The sequence below is a fragment of the Fusarium graminearum genome, chromosome 3, assembly GCF_000240135.3.
Source record: "Fusarium graminearum PH-1 chromosome 3, whole genome shotgun sequence".
Classification (NCBI taxonomy): domain Eukaryota; kingdom Fungi; phylum Ascomycota; class Sordariomycetes; order Hypocreales; family Nectriaceae; genus Fusarium; species Fusarium graminearum.
This window is the reverse complement of record NC_026476.1, coordinates 4352101-4371198: the sequence shown is the minus strand read 5'-3', so window position 1 is coordinate 4371198 and position 19098 is coordinate 4352101. Positions and strand designations below refer to the sequence as shown.

Here is a 19098-nt window from a genome sequence, read left to right as displayed (position 1 = left end):
TACCCGCTGTCATTTCCTTAAACCCCTATTGCGTTATCGTGCATCTCTCAAATTATGATCATTTCCAAAACTGATACCACTTCTTGTCCTCGTCCGAATGCCCTCTTCTTCTCAAGACCTGCTCATCGCGTCCTCTGATGCGCCAAAAGTAGACCGGTACGCCGGCAACCACGAAGAACACGACAGAGAGTGTCTGGAAGGGCTGCGCGAATACAGCGCGGGTGAGAAGGAAGATACTCACGCAACAAAAGATGATGGGAGTAGTAATCCAAGTCTTGTAAGGGCGAGGGAGTTCAGGTTCCTTAACACGCAAAACGATTACACCGAGGACAGTCAAGAAGTAGAAAGCGTAGCCGGCAACTCCATAAAACGTGACAAGAGTGCTGAACTCTCCGACAATTATGTAGCCTGTTGTGAGAACAGCATTGAGGATGAGAGCATACACTGGCGTATAAAACAGTCCCGCATCCTCATCGCCAAACATTTGCCTCATCTTACGAGTGAACCAGCTGCGAGTGCGCAGTGTGCTGAGCTCATGCTCATGGGCACTGGCTCCGACACCGATGGTACCAAATATAGATGGAATGTAACCCTCTTTGCCAGCGGCGTAGGCGAGACGGCTGGAGGTGAAGGTTGAGGAGTTGAGAGCACCAAAACAGCTGGCACTGACGATGAGTGCGAGGACAAGGGAGCCGACAGAGCCAAAAACATGACTGCCAAACATGACGCCAACCGTATTGGCACCATCCATGCTCTTGAGAGGCAGAACAAGAAAGTAAGCAATGTTGGCTAGGACATAGGAGAGGATAACCAATGGCATTGCTGTGTGGATGACTCGAGGCAAGTCTCGGGCCGGGTTTTGAAACTCAGCAACAACATAGTTTGTCTGAACTGTATTAGCACTCAGAGTTCATGATCAAGGTCGCCAGTGTACCACTTACGTTGTCCCAGCCGTCGTATGCCCAAAGGCCGGCGTAAAGCGCCAGAGCCCAAGCAGACATATCTGTTGATGTGTTGTCAAACATTGCAGACGGTTTCCAGTCGACTTCTGACTCGCCCTTGAGCGTCTTTCCAGTTATCATAACCACAATGCCAGTGATTGTTATCCCGATCAAAGCAATGAACTTCATGAACATGAGTGCGTCGTTCACACGGGTTCCCAGCTTTGTGGAAACACAGTTCAAGAATGTTACGATCAAAAGTCCAACGAGCGCGACAGCCTTGTTGATCCAAGGGTTGACGTACTCGGCGTCAGCACCAATGAATGCGCGAACAAAATATTCACCCATGATGATGGAGATGATAGCGGCGCTGCCGGGCTTCAGAACCAACATAGCCACCCATGTGAACAAGAAGCCGAAAACCTCGTGAAACGTCTTAGCCAAATACACCTGAGCGCCTCCGTTCAGTGGCATTGCTCCACCAAGCTCGGCGTATGATGCAGCGCCTGTCCATGCAAGAATACCAGCAATGATCCAAACAAGCACCGCAGCGCCTGGTGAGCCAACTTTACTACTCACCGCGCCTGGCGACGAGAAAATGCCGGAACCGATGATCAATCCAACAATTAGTGACAATCCGTTAAGGTATGTCAGGTTTTTGCTCTTCTCCAACGACCCCCCACCCAAGCCACCGGTTGGTCTCACCCTGGAGTTTGAGGCCCCAATGGGGGCATAGCCTTCAGCACCTGCGGTTGAGCTCAGAGGGAACATGTTGCCAGAGTACTCGAAGGCTGACGTTGTCGAGTACGATCGATGCATTCTCCCAGCAGGGTTCGCGGGGTTAGCGCTGTTCAATGGATCATCAAGTTCGAGAGATAGTCTTCGCGATGACGATATGCTCTGTCGCGACGATATCTCCGTTGCCCCCTCATCGTTGAGCTGGCTCGAGCTTGCCAAAGATGCAAGTTCGAGCGAGTCTCTGGTATTACCAGGTTGACCGTAAGAAGGCGCCATGGTGGTTGTCGTTCCTCCTCTTGTTTAAACGACGGGTCAATCGATCTTTCCCCTCCCAAGTATAATCCACCAGTGTTTCAGTTCGAATTTCAGCTGCTAACAGCAAAGGCGCATTACTATTTGGAGTCGCGTAGGTCTCGAGCGTGTGTTTTGAGCAGTATCGCAATGGAAGATTCGTGAAATAGGGTCTGTGGGAACCGTTGTCGTCGGCAGCGGTAGATGAAGATATCGTTCTGAAGCGGCTGAGATTAAAGATGGGGTATAAAGTTACAATTAAGAAGAAGAGTCGTATTCATCAATGATCAAATTGATTGCTCATAAAGTCTTTAATTCAGCACCAAAAAGGGGGATGTTTGTGTGGGTTCAAGCCAAGTGGGCGCTTGAGGTGGACGAGACAAAGAATGGAAAGGACCAAGGATAGGAGACCTTCCTCAATTCATCACAAGGAAGGAAGCTTTGCTTTGTCCATGCAATTGCTTCCTATTCCTTTCCGCGTATGGTACGAAAACAGCAACGAGCCCCAACCCCCTTGCCGTTTCAAGTGGGGTATCCGCCACATGCACCGCCACAGCGTGCTTAGTCACCCGACTTACTTCAACGACAAGAGTCCATGATCCTGGAAGTCTTGGTCGTCCCTTTTCCCCAGCATCACAACACAACAACATGGGGTCCGACGACTATGCTGCTGTTGGTGGTGGTGGCGCCTTGAAACTCAAAGGCGCCAAAATCAACAAGAAAAAGAAGAAGCGCGACAAGACCGATCTAGAGAAGAACCTCGATACAGGAAGCAAGGACGAAGAGACGAGGAGGAAGAAGAAGAAGGACACAGCGGATAACGAAGATGATGAGCGTCGCCATGAACATGATGATGAGAAGCCCGAAGTGCAGAAAACAGAGTCCCAGAAGCGTCATGAGGAGATCAAGAAGAAGAGGGTAAGCGCGTCAGTCTAAAGTTATAAATGCGCCTCGTACTAACATACTCATCAGCTCCTCCAACTCGCCGAATCATCTGGTTCGCGACCTGAGCTCCTCAAGACCCACAAGGAGCGTGTTGAGGAACTTAACACATACTTGTCAAAACTGAGCGAGCACCACGATATGCCCAGGATTGGACCTGGCTAACAAGGCACCGAGACGGGAATTTATATTGGCAGCGAGAAGGATGTATGCAGTTGTGTGGAAGTTACTGGCGTTCATTGGTTATACCCTCAAACCTTAGCAATTAATCAATCATTGACAAATTATATTCGATTGTTAACTAGAGATGATTACACGAATCAGCGATGTACAGCTTGCTAACTATAACAACATTCTCGTAACTTCCGCAGTTTACTAATATCTTGGTATAAGTAGTTGCGAATTGATCATGCAGCCTAGGTTGTTGTGGTCCTGTCGGCCTCAATTTCTAGTATCTTTTTTGTTGCACTTTCGGGTAGTACTACGGGACACTACACTCTTTTCTTCTTACCAAGATCGATATTGTATTGCCATTTCGGAGTACAATATGTATGAGATGTATACAACTTCAAACATGTTGGAACAGCTTCACACCAGATCTTTGTCTTAGCCAGTCATCGAAATAGGGGGAAATGCAAATGTCTTGTATTCGCTCATGTACTATGCATTTTAGATACGATCGCTGTCGGCTAATATGCTAAGCGCCAATTAATGTTCTAGATCTCCTTCGAGATGCAACCATAAGCGGAAGCTCTCGTCTAATGACAACACGCTTCCCCATGTACCCAACGTCTGATGCTGTCCCAGTCTATTAACCCAATTTTGTACCCGTGAGGAAAGGACCGTAATTCATAATGAACCCATATAATATGAGCTGCTGACCATGACTGGACAGCTATGTTTATCTACCACAATATCTGTGTGGTGATCATCACATAATGCGGAGAAATGGCAAGACTGTCGTCCGCTCACAGGAGAATGACACCGCCAAAGACCATGCCAACAACAGCACCCAGAATGGAACCAACTGATCGAGGAGCGGCGTTCTGGAGGTCAGGGTTGCTGCTGCCAGTAGCTTCAGCGGCAGGGACAACTTCAACCCAAGAGGTCGAGGTCAGTGTGGTGACACCGCCATCCTCGAGTGTCGAGGTGAAGGTCTTGGGAATAGCGCTAGAGGTTGGCTTGGTACCTGTGCCGGTGATAGTGCGTCGCTCGGACTCTGTTGTTTCAGTTGTGGTTTTGTCCTCATCGGTTTGCGTAGCCTCATCGGTCTGAGTTGCGGTTTCCTGATCATCTGTGGCCAAGTTAGCAAATACGATCTTCAAGATTATCTCGCAAATGTCATGAGAGCAACAGTCAGGGTGATAATGAACGGCTTGTCCCGATTTTGGCGCACTTGCGGAAGTCACGATGTTTGGGCAATAGATTGATGGAGAAATAGCACGAAGCAATAATATCACAGCAGGCTGGGGAGTTGAACCAGCATCAAAGGCCCGGTAGAGGGTCCTATTGCTGCTGATACATCCCACATACCGGTGGTTGTCTCTCGTCCCTCTGAAGTCCGCGACGTTGTGCCTGATTCCTGTGTTGACTTGGAAGCTGGTTCCGAGGTCAAATCAGAGAGAACATCGCTCGCGTCGTCAGTAGTGGATGAGAGGACAGTGGCAGTGTCGACATCAGTGGAGGCATCGGCGGCAGTGGAGGTTTCATCAAGGACGGTGGATTGATTTGTCTCACCCGAAGATACCGTTTCAGACGGCAATTCAGAAAAAGAGGATGTATCAGGCAAAGAGTTTGTTCGAGTAGACGTACTGGCAGCAGTGGAGGTTGTAGCACTAGGAGCAGGAGGATTGGACGTTGAAGCACGAGAAGAGAGAGCTGTCTCGGAAGGTTCCTCTTCCGAGTCGGACGTACCAGTGGCAGTGGCGGAATCATCGGCGGTTGATTCGGGATCGGACTGAGTTGACGCTGGTCGAGTCTCCGTGGTACGAAGAGTAGTTCCCTGAGTAGAAGCCGTGTTAGATGCAGGCTTCGTGGGCTCCTCGTCCGACGGGGTGGCAGAGGGAGTGTCCTCAGTGGCAGAGTCCTCCTCGGTAGATTGGGCAGCAGTGGCAGAGGGGCGGCCTGTGTCCGGGTTAGAGGTCGGTTCGTCAAGTTCAGAGCTCGCGGGTCGCGAAGGTGAGGATGGCTCACTCGTGTCAGATGGCTTCTGGGTGACCGAGGCTTGGCTCTGAGTCTCTGATGCTGCATTTGTGGGAGCATCGCTTGGCTCATCGCTTGGCTCAGCCTGGGTGGCGGAAGCCTGGTCCGTGGGCGCCTGAGCAGTGTCCGAGGGCGGCACTGCGGTGTCTGAAGGGGCCGTAGGAGCAGTGGGCGCTGTGGGCGCTGTTGGAGCAGTAGGTGCCGTGGGAGCAGTAGGTGCCGTTGGGGCCGTGGGTGCCGAAGCTTCATTAGAGGCTTCATCAACGGCATTAGTAGGCTCGGTGGTAGAATCCTCTGTGTCGGTAGGGGCTGGTGTATTCTGTCGTCGAACCATCTGTGCCATAGACTCGGAGAGGTTTGCACGGTGACCGCTCATGCCATGCTTTCCAACGAGGTCTCCATGGCGGAGATGTCCAGGGCAGAAACGAGTAGCACCACCAATAGATGCCACACCAGCTCCCAAGAGGCAGCAAGCAGCCAGAGCAATCAAAGCCTTGCCTGCTGGGGATATCCTTTTGGTAGTTGTCCTTGGGGTGATCTGGGCAGATTCCGAATCCTGGAGTAGTGCTTCCTTGGATGACATGATTCTCTCTTCTCGGTCAGTGTTCAACAGTCCAGCCTCCATGCTGTAATCGTGCTTGATGTCGCTAGATGCCATTGTGTGTACAAATGAACAAAAAGACTTGGAGGATGGAAGAACGGTGAGTTTTGTAAGTCGATCAGAGTGATATCAAGCGAGGCCAAGACTGGAGACGAATATGCAGAGGACGTATAGCGGCTGAAAATAGTCCAGAAATACGGTATGCGGACCCAACAAAGCAGCTTTTTTGGGTTTGCTATTTGTGAAGAAACGATAAACGACTGGCTGGGAGGTGATGGTGAGGTTGACGAGGTACAGTAGTAGTGAGGACCCAGAACGCGAGTGGTGAAGACAGTGCAGTACAGTAAACAAGCTAGGGTCTAAGAATCTGCAGACGCCAGCTGATGAGAGGAGCGGATCTCTTTATCGATGATGAAAGGTGTCGTGTGCCAAGTAGAGGCGCCTCTGAGGAGGTGGCTCTAGCGTCCGAGGGAGGAGCCAACACAGTTCCAGTTATTATGAATGGATACAGAACTGGTGATGTGCGTATGAGAGAGATTTGACAGTTGATGGAGGCGCTGGGGGAGGGAGTGGAGGCAGTGGATAGTGGATGCAGTGAGTGGAGTGACTGGGCGTTACACGAGCTGAGGTTCGTCAAAGTTGAGTCAACGTAAGCCAATCTCTAGACTAGCAGACAACAAAGGAGGAGAGTTTTGTGTTAGATGCAGCTTGTCGTTTGTGATGCCAGTGGATCGTTAGATGATGGAGGGAAGGGATATGGGCGATGGGGGATCTGTTCAGCTAAAAGTCCCGAGAACTAAGCTAGTGCTGGCGAGAGGAGGCTGAGCTGCATACGACTATCACAGCGGTCCAAGTAAGCTAGTTCTGATTTGTCGCTGTAGTCTTATTTTTGTCTGTCGTGGCAAAAGAGAATAAAGGCCGTTGCAAGTCTGGACAAATTCGCTATGTATACTAAAACATTTGGTGTGTTTCTTTTTTCGGCCTGGGAGGGAGCCGCTTGCAGTTTTTAACGACAGCCACCCCGAAGCTACCTAGACCGAAAGCTAGCCCTTGTCTAGTGGGTTGTCGTCCTGCCAGGCCTGCCAAGTTCAGATGGCTGGCTCCACGCTACACGCCTGTCCCTTGAAAACCCGGCCGTTCAAGCTGTAAACAAGCCCGGGGAGCCTGGAAGGGATGTGCTTTTGGTGGAGTTTAGGCGCGAAGGGGCGGCTCAACAAAGCCAGTCTAGCCCTTTCATTGTCGCTGATAAGCTTCAGTCCCAGACGTGAGGCGGCCCTTGAGAGAGTCTTTTTTGGCTGGCTGACCTGATGTACGATGTACATCTGACAAGGGCGGAGCTGCTGAGGCTCGTATGTAATTTACATCGCCGTAGAAACTGAAGGGATGTTTCAGCCTTTATTAAGCCTAAAACCGTGACCGCATTTGCCTACGTGTTGTAGTTGGCTGCGACAACTTTGATCTCCAATGTGGGATGGGCAAGTGCTGCATGTGAGATCTAGCCCAACCACATTGCATCGTTGTTTTTGTCAACAGAACCACTGTAGTGTGCTGGCAGCACAGGTCTCTTCTGCCTGCCCCCTGGTTCCTGTCCTGTTTATCCCATCCCCTCCGCTCTGTCGTGTAGATGGCGCCGCGCCTCTTCAACGTAACGCTAGATACTACTCGGGTGATGTCACTGTGGATGTAACGGTAAACGGACGAAGTTGTTGTCCAGACTTTTGGTGTGCCATAATAATCCTTCATGCCGCGTACAGAGTACGAGCATCGTGTTATTCTTCGTATTCTTTAAAAAGCTCTCAGGCTCCATCACCAATTTAATTGATGTAAAAATGTCAAAGGGGGGAGAGACAATCGCCTCCCTGACATGAGAATACGAGAAAATCGACAGAAAAAGATGAGCATCGGCAGCGGCGAGCGGGTCAACGTTCAGACCCAAGCTATTGGTCCCAGAAGATGTGCCCTTCTCTGCCCGCATGGCCCCGGTCATCATTCCATGTTTGACCCGCTCTGTTTGACCCCTGAACCCTGTCCCTGATTTTGAGGTTGCTAGCCTTCTTATCCAACCCTTCCTGTGAGTTGATGTTGTGCTGTAACTGAAATCGCGCTGTCGAACACAACTGATCTTGGCCAGCATCCAGCCACACTTGGATGCCTGTCCAAGTTGTATGTAAAACCAGGCCAGCGGGGTTGACACAAATCTTAACGCTTGATGGATATAAGAATCTTTTCCTGCTCTTCTGTGATGCGATACAAAAGACCCCCTGTTTGATATGTGCAAACGACCCAGTGGCATCTTCTGTTCATTGAACTTGATTATTCTGTTGTCCGATCGTCATCACCAAGACTCCTTCACAACCCCAGTCTGAGCTGATCGCCAATTGTGATGACGGATGTGCCCTATTATGTTGGGTAATAATACGATAGAAATCTCGGTTGATCCTTATTTTGGGTACTTCTTTTTGTCCGTGAGATCGAGGATGGATACGTGCACAGTCCTTGGCTCCGAACGGCGTGTCCGTCTTAAGACGAAGCGGATTTGGTAATGTGCCAAGCCGATATGATGTATGCGACCGGATCTCACGGCCCATCCATTGAATAATTGCCATGCTCATCGTGCGCACCTTCTACACTTGAATGTCCGCAAAAACTCCGCGCGACCAAGTTTGGCAGTCGACGTATGTCGATTCCGTTGCGGGACGGATGTCTTTGAAACAGCATGGTTGGCCGATATATGATTTATTATTGAGTGTTGCACGACCTTGGCTGTCATGATGAACCGAATCACTGTCCAAGTCACCACACCTCAACTTTATAGCTTGAAACTCCAGCCCCTAGGTCCCTTGGAGAACAGGAACAGTGGAAGTTTTGAAAGTCTTTCATGATCCGGCGAGTCACCGTCCACCTGTTATTGAGACGCTTTCTTTGACTGAGACATGCCATCTCAGTCACCCAACGCTTAGCACATTTCTTGACCAACCAGCAGATGTCATTCGAGACAAGCTGCTGCCAGACAGTTAACATGCAGATTATCGTGGGACAGCTGAAGTTGACTGAGTTTTAGGTTCTGAAGTCAATGGCTGAACCAATGTGCTACTGACAACGTTGACGCTCAGCAGCCCTTGGCGTTTTGCACTTGATTCGTAGTGCTGACCGTGCGATGTTTTCTGAGATAACGACATTGTCAACTCGTGCTATTATTCAACTCCCGCGGGTTTGGAAATGGTATCGCACCACCAGGTGAGAAGGGCATCAGGTGTTTTCGACGTAATGCCGAGGCAAATTGCAAGCGTATATGTCACACTGACAACTACACGACGTTTTTCAACATCTCAGCATAGCCTGCGTGGATATCGTATGCTGGAGTTTCTGGTGACAGGCGCAGTGAATTTGGCGTCTGCCACTGGCTGAGAGTTTAAAGACGGCAGGCGTGTCTAAATTTAGACCACCCGAAACCCTGGTCACCACATTCGTGAGACCTGCAGAAAATACGCGGCATGCATTTTGTGATGACTTGATTGATAGGAGGTCTGATGATGGATGCTGCAGTTGTTTTCATGAACGAGATGACTGAACTTACCTAGGGAAAGCTTCAATATCCTATGCACGTGACAACCTGCTGTCTCCTTCCTCCCGGTGTTGGCAGGCTCTAAACCGGCGGAAAGTATACATATTCTGTTAAGCTTCCATTTCAGGCAAGTAGCTTGCTGAGAGAGGAGTTCTGATAGTGGAATGTCGTGATATTATATTTCGGAGGGCGTAAATTCGTAAGAAAGATATTTGGTGGAGAAGCCATGAGAAAGCGGTTTGTCCATATGTTGATTTACACGTAGTCCTTCGCTGCAACTGTATACCTGGTTAGTTAACAATACTCCTATTCAATCTGGCTCATAGTTGCTATCGGGTAAATTGAAGCTTATATTAACTCTGAAAATCATCTCTTGCTTTATTGAGCCACTGTCCACTGTACACTGTCCACTCTCGATTGCAGTGGCTTGTGAGTGGCCGTGCCCTGGGAGTTCCAGTTCCAGTCCCACGTCTTGATTGGGAGATAGTTTAGTTGGCTGACGAAACGGCCGATGCACAAGGCCACTTTCACATGTGGCCGTCTTGTAGACAGATGCTCAAGCTTCTGTCAACAAAATCATCGCCGTGGAGTCAAAGCCACGGATGGGAATTGCCTTTAGTTCAACACTTTCATACTCTCATTAACGCATTAATTCCACCGACACATCCGTTTGCGACGCTCCCTCCTTCACAGTGATCGATGCGCATGCGCAACCCCGTTCATATTCGATGATTGCTGTTTCAGCACCTTGAACTCCCTCGTCATGACAGAGCATCTCAGCCCCGACTCTTTAAATGCCCTCGACTCCGAAGAACAAGCGATAATACAAGCTCGATCGCGGTCGCCTCATCCGTATCACCACCAGAGTACAGACCTGCCGCATCTTCAGGATCGATTTTCTCTACGTAACCGCCAAGCGCAATCCGCCAAGACTAGTGACGATGCTCACCACGAGACGTCGCCAACAACATGGCCATCTTTTCTCAAGGACTCTCCGCAGACGAGTGATAGCGGTTCCGAAGCCGACGATGAACATTACTTGAGAGGCCTACCAGCGCCGAGGTCAAACTTGCACAAAGGGTTGAGAGGTATTAATGAACCTCTGTCTGGGTCTTCGTCACCTCTTCCGTCACCAGCACTTTCCGATGGCCAAACTGCTCGCACCATCGACAAGACGCCTATGCCCATTGAGACACCCGAAACAAAACGCTTGCTTGAAGCTCTCAAACGACGAAAACGGGTGGTTGCAAGACGCGCAACTGAAGCGGGCATTGTTCTGGCCTTGGGCCTTATGGTAGCTTCAAATTCGCAGGTTTTGCAGCTCTTGAAGATATGGGGTAAAGGTATACATCTTTCCTCCAATGTTTATTCGGTTGACTTATAATATCCAGATATCTTCCTGCTCGGCCTTCTGTACGCTGGGCTTCTCTTTCTGTATCCCATTCGGGTTGTAGCATGGGCCTATCGCAAGAAGTCACCATCCCACACAATACCCCTCGAGCTGCCAGCACATTTCGACCCCGCTCCTATATTATACCCTTCGGCGATTACCCTCTTCGTTTCACTTCTGATCTCTTCGAATAACCCCGCGGCAATACTTCCAAACCTTGTTCTGAGCCTTGCTTCTATTCCGCAAAGCGTTATTCCAAAAGCCGACCCCTATGCTTCCTACGACGTTATAGCATGGGGTATTACTTGCATACCATTGGTTTGGAGTCCAGAAATACGAGGAAATTTTGAAAACAAACATCCGGAGGATTTTATTGCAGGAGAGACGGCTGTGTTGTTGTACCCTCTTCACCAAAGTTTATGCGTGGTATTGCACTATCTTACCACCACAAGTCTGTTGACGGCTGAGCTTCAGCTACTATCAATTGCACTTATCAACGTTCTACTTCTCGCTTCTTCGCCCCAAATTCTCATTCTCAAGGCTCTTCTTTGGGGCGGTGGTTTGTCACTTCTTGTATTTTGTGGTCCTGTCATTCGTTGGGGAATTACGTTGGCCAGAGTGCCAAAGTGGCGGTTCCGCAGGGCATCATTCGCCCAGCAGCCACCATTCTGGAAGAACTTCTGGCAATTGTTCTCTCTACGTCGCCTCAGGAACGAATTATTGAGAGCCGAGCACGAGGATGCGGTTTACGATACCGCGGGTTCCTCCGACGATGACGGAGGTCCCTTACTCAAGAAGCCAACAAGGGTACGAACATTCGGACCCAGCTTTCCCGCTCCGGCAGACATCGATAGTGCGCCATCTTCTCCCACGGCTGCAGATGGAACCTGGTCGTTTGGTCGGAGACACACTTTACCGCACCTTGATTCGGGAAACCGACGTAATGCGACACATACCCCCTCAGGACGTAGAAAACGAGCAACTTCCATGTCTGTTCGACCCTTCTTCAAGCTGACACAAGAGCAAGCGACGATGAGGAAGTGGCTCTATGCTGGATATGTTTATGCAAGCATGCTAGCAGTCGTGCTGGGCGGCATCCGCACCTATGTTGAGAGGATGGCTTTAGACGGCAATGAGCCCATTGGCTGGGCTCTTGGTTATCTTCTTGGTGATTGGTCTTGGTTCCGATATCAAGTTGGAAGTTACAACTTGGAGCGATGGGCTTGTTTGCCCCCAAGAGTGGATCCGACAGAAGACAAACAGTGCCGGTATGGTTGGGTGCAGCATGTTCGCCATAACGACATTGGCGAAGCAAACACCCGACTTCTGTTGAGCGTCTACTGGTTGGGCATCCTCATTCTTGGTCTGATTATTGTTTTTCGACTCAAGGATATTTACGAGGTAGACACACGGCGAAAAGTATTTCACTTTATGATGGTTGGGATGTTTCTGCCCGCAACGTTTGTGGACCCTACGTACGCAGCTCTGGCTCTCTCCTTAATTCTGGCGGTCTTCCTGATCTTGGATCTCCTCAGAGCGAGCCAGCTTCCCCCATTATCGAAGCCTATTGCCTCATTCCTGGCGCCATATGTTGACGGCAGGGATTTCCGCGGCCCTGTCGTCATCTCACACATCTTTCTTCTCATTGGATGTGCGATTCCTCTTTGGCTAGGCCTCGCTTCTCTACCACGCACTGGGTCTGACTACCTGTCTGGCTGGGAAGTATCAGGTCGAGATGTCAGTCTTGTCGCTGGCGTTACTTGCGTGGGACTTGGAGATGCAGCAGCCTCACTTATAGGACGTCGGTATGGACGTCGCAAGTGGTTCTGGGGCGGTGGCAAGAGTCTCGAGGGCAGTTTTGCATTTGCAGTGGCAGTTGTCCTGGGCCTTGGTGCTGCCAGTATGTGGTTGCGAGTTGGCGGCTGGCCAGTTGCGGGCGACCAACCCGGGCCCGTTGCTGCTACTCGAAATGCTGTTATGTGCGCCTCGATGGCGAGTCTAACCGAAGCGGTTCTGACCGGCGGAAATGACAATGTCATTGTGCCCGTGGTACTGTGGACTTGTGTGAAAAGCCTGGGTGTCTAATATAGAGGCACCTTTAATGGCGGCGTTCCGGTGATGATTTTGTGCGGATGACTGGTATAGACATTCAAGCAGGCCAGACGGCTGGATAGAGATGAATGAATGTTCACAAAAGGCTCAAAGATGTGGTCTGAATTCCAGGGTGATGAATTCCCTGCATGATATATCTAATACCCTATCAATGCCAATTATGCAAAAAACTTGCTCAATATTTTCTTCAATGCCAACACCAGCGCCGATGATCCCATGTATGTTTCAGGTTCTATATGTTACAGTAGTAATTACATCATGACGTGAGATCTTCTAGAATTGCCTCCAGCTCGTCCTTTCTGAACGGCAAGCTCAGAAGCTCTGTCCCAAGAGCGTCCTTCATGCTCGTGATTATTTGATGGTCATGGAATCTAGTACTCGTTAGTGAAGGTCTTGCAACTCAGGTTGGTGTAAACTTACTCTTTCAACAGTGTTCGGAAGGCCATCTCGGAACTACAAATAAATTCTTCTACTGCCTTGTTGTACACCATTTTGTACTCTATACCAGTTGGCTCATCGCCACCATCGCCTTCTTCTTCAATGGCGATTAGTACTTCACCAACCAGCAGACGGAACAGATTTTTGGCGTTCTCCGGCAAACTGCGAAGAACAAACGCCACGCCTTCTCTGCCGTTGACTCGGTGAGCGTTCCGTCCAAGAAGTTCGTGTACCTCATCCACAACATCCAATTCGGCGGTATACGGGGCAAATGTTGTGCAATCGTGGAACCCCATATTAAAGGCTGATCGTACACCAATATCCCAGAGTAGCGCAAAGTCTGGCGTGTCAGCTGAGCATACCAAGCGTATATGAGGATGCGCTGCAAGTTGCGCCAGGGCAGTTTGAGAGCCAGGCTTGCGAAGCGGTGCCGCATCGATTGAGTTGACGATAAGCGTGATCGTCGAAGAGGTAGTGTTGAGATGAGAGAGAATGGCTGGGACCATGACAGCAGGCTGCGTGAGAGGGATGCGATGGGCTGGATCAACAGCCGAACCGATTGTGCTTAATATCTCGCGCATTGTAGTATTAGGAGCATAGCCGTTGATGATAACAATCTTGTCTCCTTTTTCTTTTCTGCTTCGAGAGTGAAGGTGACCTGCAAACTTGTGCAATAACCGTCGCTTCGAGCCATACCCATAAAGACACAGATTAAATCCTTGCGATAACTCAAATGCCCATTGTGGAAACGACTCAGCATGTAGACTCTCCAGGAATTCGATATCACCCTCGTGATGGTCGCTGGTTTCTCTCACAATCGTAAAATACTCATCGTGAGTAAGTAAAGCCAACGACCCAAGCGTATTGTTGGATGTCTTTGCCCGACCAGGTTTATTATGTGCAAAGTATAGTTCGTGGGGAGGTAAGTCACGGGGAGGAGTCGGAGATCTAGCAGGCTTCTTTCGCTGAGCTTTGCGCCGAGGCGTCGACTTGGAAGGTGTTGCGGCTTCGTCTAGACCTGACGCTTCTGCCGAAATGGCATTATCGCCTTCGAGAGCATCTTCGTCTTCACTAGATTCGTAGATTTTATGCGCAAGGCCGTCATACTCCTCTTCGTCCGTGAGGTCATCACCAACGACATGTTCGATCAAAGCTCTTGTACTCTTTCGTTTGGCAGATCGATCTGCTCCTCCAGGTGTGTCGGGGTTTAAACCAAATCGTGCTTTTGTGGGCGTCTCAAAAAGAGCGGTGCGGCTTGCTTTGGGCGTAGGAGAGCCAGCATTAACTGCTTTCTTCGGTGGTCGACCTCGTCGCTTCGGAGCAGGTTTAGGGGTCTCTTCTGGGTCGACTTTCGATAATGATTCGGACTCGCTAGCCGCAACATCTTCTGCGCCATTCGACATGAACCCATTTATGTTTCCGTTTGTTTCGCCATTGGTCGATGGGGATTCGTGGCTCACGCTGCGTTGTCGCTTTACAGGGCTCGTTTCCTCCTGGTCGCTTTCTGGGATGGCTTCGAGTTCCTGGTGGTTTCTTTTTCGCAATGATCTCGTAGGAAGTTGTTGAGAGTCAGACTCTTCGACTGCCTTTTTTCGAGGCATATTGGAGTCTTTGAGGGTGAGAAGATTACAGGCGATCTTGTAGAGGCCAATTTCTTGTAATGTTGATGTTGCGCTGGAATGGGAAGTAAATAATGAGTTGCAAGGAAGGCCCCGTCGCGTAGTTACTACTGGTAACGCGCCTGCTAAATTGCTGTGGCGCCTGTGGCACCGCTACATGTGGCGCGAGCTTAACTTCAACGACATTCAATTATTTCATTCTTTATTGACAATTTCTATAACAAACAAAAAAATGATGAATCTTAATCTTTCAGCTTCATTGAATATAACAAGGCTCATATTCAAACCAAGCCTCTGTTTACCCCATCACACAGTATCAACCTTCAATGATCTGCCAATTCCCTTAGAAAAGGGCCTTCAACAAGATGGCCGAAAAGTAGAGATCAAGGCTGTCGTGCTGGACAAAGACGATTGTTTTGCCTATCCCGATAGCATTGAGGTGTACGAATCTTACAAGGTGGCTATTTTTTTTAAAAAAAATCACAAATTCGACCATGGCCGCCTGCTAAACTTATGCATAGACTCATTTCGAAAAGCTAAGACTAGCATATCCTGGTCGCAAATTGCTCGTGGTCTCAAATACCGCAGGCGCAACTTCCTGGGATAAAAACTTAAAACTCGCTGCTGAAGTTGAGAAGAACACTGGCGTTATGGTGTTATCACACTCGGTCAAAAAGCCAGGGTGTGGCCAGGAGATCATGGAGTACTTCAAGAAACATCCCGAGACCGGAGTAACAAACCCCGGACATGTTGCGTTTGTCGGTGATAGACTGACGACGGATATGATGCTCGCCAATATGACGGGAGGGTGGGGGTTCTGGGTAAAAGACGGAGTCATACCCCTTGAGAAGAAGAGCATCGTGAGTAGCTGTCTACCCCTCAATCTCAAACGAATGCGCCTAAAAACGTTGACTGACGACACCAGTTTTCGAGATTGGAACGCCCTTTGGCATCATTCCTAATTGCCCGAGGTTTACATGCCCCTGAACCTCGAAGCATATTTGAGGAGTAGTTACTGTCGCGGGTGTTGTTGTTGAATGAATATCTGTCTGCAAACTTGCCGTGGCTCCTTACGTTCAATCAGTTCGTCCAGTCTATTGTGTTTGCAATGAATCACAGCAAAAGCTGCCCTATTGTCTCTCATTCAGCAGGAACGTGCGACCGTCCCTGAGTCTAATCATGGCTCCGTTTGAATATGCAATCAGGACTGAATCACTCATCTGTTATCCTATACTGTCTATAAAGCATCTTTGCGAGCTTCCATGCCCGCCTGCTTGTCTTCATTCCCACATCGCACTTCTATACATCCATCATCACTTCCTATATATAAATCCTGTCACTTTTGTCTCTGCATCGCCACACTTCACTTCGTATAAGAACTCTGATCCGATCCGACTCGCCATGGGTGGTAAGACTTGGTCCGGGGACGAGGAACGTTTGTTCTGGGAAGTCATTGTTCCCCAATCAGCAGCTGCTGCATACCCAGACGACGACGGCTGTCTCTCATGGGAACAGCTTGCTGATGAAATGAACAAGTTATCTGGCGCTAATGCTCGCCGAGTATATACTGGAACGATGCTCTGTGAGTTACTAATGTTCTCTTGCCATGTTGTCGGCTAATTTTGGTAGACGAGCATCACTACCAGAACATCAAGCCTGGTCACAGATCTCCCAAGGCTGCCGAATTTGTCGACAAGTATTTGCAAGACGCAGGTCAGTCTGGTTTCCATATCCCTCTTAACCTTTCAAGTCTAACAAAGCAACAGCATATTTCAAAGAGCATGGATCTCGTCGGCCCTCTACTCCTTCCAATGAGTCTGCTTCAGCTTCAGAGCCCCTGGACCCTCAAATCATCGAACTTGTGCAGGACAAAGCGAAACCGAAGCCGAAGGCCCGACGGCAGCGCAAGGCACGTCATCCCTGGGAGCGACAAGGCGAGAATCAGGCTTCCCGGCCGTTTTTCAGCGTGCCCAAGACATTGGAAGAGATTGGGGCCTATTCGGTTACACCAGGCAACAGAGCTCAACAACAGCCGCCTGAAGTATATGCCACGCCTGACCGTGCTGATATTCGTTCTAGGCCCTACCCGTTTCCCAAGTCTGCACTTGTTTCCGTTCCTGGCTCCGGATCCGTCTCCGTTTGGAACCAGCCAATTGATCGCACAGAAATTGATGGGAGCCAAATGTCTGGGCGTCCAGCAATGGCGTTTGAGCGCACCCCGAAGCCCAGTTCTGGGTTTTTGAAACGGCCTGCCGATGGGAAGATGGAAGGAGGATACTGGCACTCAACATACAGAGCTGAACAGGACCAGAGGCCCAAAGAGGCAATGTACATAACTTCAGGAATTACCAGTGCCCAGTCACCTCAGCCACAGACGACGGATTATGCATCTTCATGGGCCGATCCAGGTCCTAGCCGCCAGCGAACCCATCAGGAGCAATGGGACGGAAGGCTTCCATCCATTCGCGAGATGCTTCCTCACGAGTTTGGAACACTGGCGTATGATTCTTACTACCCACATGAGGTGAACCGACGAGTTGACAAACGCAACTTCTCCAACGAACAAGGCCACATGCAGGCCCCTGATTCCACCCCAAAGCGTCGCAGACTTCCTGATGCGCCTGTCCGTCGCCAACAGGATGAGCAGCAGCAATCACACCGATACGACTAAAGAAACAACGACTAAATATGATTAGAATATGTTACAGATGAGGGATGGTAGATTGGACGAGAGGCAGATGAGGATTGAGCATGGGACAGAAACGACGACCAGAGAATGAGTGATGGTTTTTCTTTTTACCGTTCAAGACATGTGGTTAGGGGGGTTTGTTGCTGAAACTTGACAACAGGAAATATATAATTAGAGTGATAAAACAGGAGAAAATACAGCTCATGATGAACAGTCTGGCAGATAACTGAAATTGAATTAGACATGTTGACTCGACAAGTATTGTTAGACACAGACCTATTTGTGGTGATATGATAGGTTTTGATCTCCTGTGCAACACCTTCAGACTCAACATTCATTGATTGTAATCTCGACCCTTTGTCCCTTCAAGATGAGTCCAAGTCCGAGTGTCCGACTGCAGGGTATGAGAAACATTGGCTGCTCAAAGCACAAAGAACATAGTAACTACTAGGTCGGCTTATGCTGCTTAGACCACACTCCTTAGGCTGTTTATTTTTATATCCTAAGACCCAGGACGCCAACGTTTCTACTACTAACCCAGTAGCCCGGGACCACCGAAGCGGCAAGGTGGGGCCGTTCCGCCGATAACGCCCCCCGGAAGCGGTCGAAGCTGGCAGAAAATAATCCCGAAAGATTTCCCCAGTAAATTTCCAAGTCCACCCACCCGTAAACCCGCGATAAACGTCCCGCCTCAATCCAACAACTCTACCTTAGTATATTCCTCCTCCCACATACGCATACACAACCATGAATTTCCCAGGAATGACCCCTCCAGTCGGTGGCGCTGCTGCACCCCCCGGAATCGGTGGTCCTCAAGATCCCAACATCAAAGCTGTACGTTAAAAATGCGCAACTGGGAAAATGGTGGCGGGGGTAAGAAATCGCAATAGCTAATGGTGAGAAATATAGGTCCAAGCTGCGATGGAGTCTTGCTTCGGAAAGTCCGTCATGTCTGGAGTGATGGGTTTCGGTATGGGTGGTTTGTTCGGAATGTTTATGGCTTCTGTACGTCCCTCCCCCAGTCTTGAAAACAACTCTTTGCTTTTAATCATGAGCTAATCTTTTCCTTTGGTTTAGATGTCCTACGATACTCCATACCACACAGCCGCTCCCGGCAGCCCGCAAAACACAGTCACATCTCTGCCTCTAAAGCAACAACTCAAGATTGGATTCAAGGACATGGGTACACGATCATGGTCTATGGCCAAGAACTTTGGAAAGGTCGGAGCGCTATACTCTGGCGTTGAGTGCGGTATCGAGGGTCTGCGTGCGAAGAACGATCTCACCAACAGTGTCGCAGCGGGATGCTTGACAGGCGGCATTCTAGCCAAGAATGCTGGTCCTCAAGCTGCTGCTGGCGGCTGCTTGGCCTTTGCTGCTTTCAGTGCGGCTATTGATGCCTACATGCGATCACCACCCAAGGACGACTAAACGTTAACGAACCGATAAGAAACAAAAATGGGGCCGATGAGTAACTTGTAAGAGATGTACAGATATGTGTGGATTTTCTGCGGCTTGGGGAGTTTTACGGTTGTTATGTTTTAAGAGCATAGGAAAGGCGTTGGGAGAC

The 19098-nt window shown here is 49.5% G+C and overlaps 9 protein-coding genes across 9 annotated transcripts; 5 read left to right on the top strand and 4 right to left on the bottom strand.

Annotated features, from left to right (window-relative positions):
* Positions 1–58: 58 nt before the first annotated feature.
* FGSG_06126 (uncharacterized protein) lies at positions 59–1955 on the bottom strand (the record flags this gene model as incomplete). The annotated part of the gene is made up of 2 exons (XM_011326450.1): positions 59–886; positions 942–1955. The coding sequence occupies 2 exons, from the start codon at positions 1953–1955 to the stop codon at positions 59–61; spliced, it is 1842 nt and encodes a 613-aa protein (XP_011324752.1).
* A 663-nt stretch (positions 1956–2618) lies between these two features.
* FGSG_06125 (uncharacterized protein) lies at positions 2619–3205 on the top strand (the record flags this gene model as incomplete). The annotated part of the gene is made up of 2 exons (XM_011326449.1): positions 2619–2888; positions 2943–3205. 2 exons carry the CDS (start codon positions 2619–2621, stop codon positions 3075–3077), a joined length of 405 nt encoding a protein of 134 aa, XP_011324751.1. The 3' UTR covers positions 3078–3205.
* Positions 3206–3535: 330 nt separating this feature from the next.
* Positions 3536–6266, bottom strand: FGSG_06124 (uncharacterized protein). The gene is made up of 3 exons (XM_011326448.1): positions 5106–6266; positions 4650–5036; positions 3536–4206 (listed from the first exon to the last, which is right to left on the bottom strand). The coding sequence occupies exons 1-3, from the start codon at positions 5770–5772 to the stop codon at positions 3881–3883; spliced, it is 1380 nt and encodes a 459-aa protein (XP_011324750.1). The 5' UTR covers positions 5773–6266; the 3' UTR covers positions 3536–3880.
* A 1121-nt stretch (positions 6267–7387) lies between these two features.
* On the bottom strand, positions 7388–8008 carry FGSG_12868 (uncharacterized protein; the record flags this gene model as incomplete). Its single annotated transcript, XM_011326447.1, has 1 exon — positions 7388–8008. The coding sequence occupies one exon, from the start codon at positions 8006–8008 to the stop codon at positions 7388–7390; it is 621 nt and encodes a 206-aa protein (XP_011324749.1).
* A 2035-nt stretch (positions 8009–10043) lies between these two features.
* FGSG_06123 (uncharacterized protein) lies at positions 10044–12928 on the top strand (the record flags this gene model as incomplete). Its single annotated transcript, XM_011326446.1, has 2 exons — positions 10044–10623; positions 10672–12928. The coding sequence occupies 2 exons, from the start codon at positions 10044–10046 to the stop codon at positions 12753–12755; spliced, it is 2664 nt and encodes an 887-aa protein (XP_011324748.1). The 3' UTR covers positions 12756–12928.
* A 110-nt stretch (positions 12929–13038) lies between these two features.
* FGSG_06122 (uncharacterized protein) lies at positions 13039–14821 on the bottom strand (the record flags this gene model as incomplete). Its single annotated transcript, XM_011326445.1, has 2 exons — positions 13039–13153; positions 13203–14821. 2 exons carry the CDS (start codon positions 14819–14821, stop codon positions 13039–13041), a joined length of 1734 nt encoding a protein of 577 aa, XP_011324747.1.
* Positions 14822–15071: 250 nt separating this feature from the next.
* FGSG_12867 (uncharacterized protein) lies at positions 15072–16032 on the top strand (the record flags this gene model as incomplete). Its single annotated transcript, XM_011326444.1, has 3 exons — positions 15072–15296; positions 15361–15699; positions 15991–16032. 3 exons carry the CDS (start codon positions 15072–15074, stop codon positions 16030–16032), a joined length of 606 nt encoding a protein of 201 aa, XP_011324746.1.
* A 1007-nt stretch (positions 16033–17039) lies between these two features.
* On the top strand, positions 17040–17510 carry FGSG_06121 (uncharacterized protein; the record flags this gene model as incomplete). Its single annotated transcript, XM_011326443.1, has 1 exon — positions 17040–17510. One exon carries the CDS (start codon positions 17040–17042, stop codon positions 17508–17510), a length of 471 nt encoding a protein of 156 aa, XP_011324745.1.
* Positions 17511–18275: 765 nt separating this feature from the next.
* On the top strand, positions 18276–18959 carry FGSG_06120 (import inner membrane translocase subunit TIM22; the record flags this gene model as incomplete). Its single annotated transcript, XM_011326442.1, has 3 exons — positions 18276–18362; positions 18438–18533; positions 18606–18959. 3 exons carry the CDS (start codon positions 18276–18278, stop codon positions 18957–18959), a joined length of 537 nt encoding a protein of 178 aa, XP_011324744.1.
* Between the last annotated feature and the right edge of the window lie 139 nt (positions 18960–19098).

Coding starts and splice junctions, on each gene's coding strand:
- FGSG_06124 (XM_011326448.1), bottom strand. CDS start 5,772: ATGGCATCTAGCGACATCAAGCACGATTACAGCATGGAGGCTGGACTG. Junction 5,037..5,105: donor CCAGAAGCCATCTGACACGA/GTGAGCCATCCT, acceptor ACCCGGACACAG/GCCGCCCCTCTGCCACTGCT. Junction 4,207..4,649: donor GTCTGAAACGGTATCTTCGG/GTGAGACAAATC, acceptor ACTTGGCCACAG/ATGATCAGGAAACCGCAACT.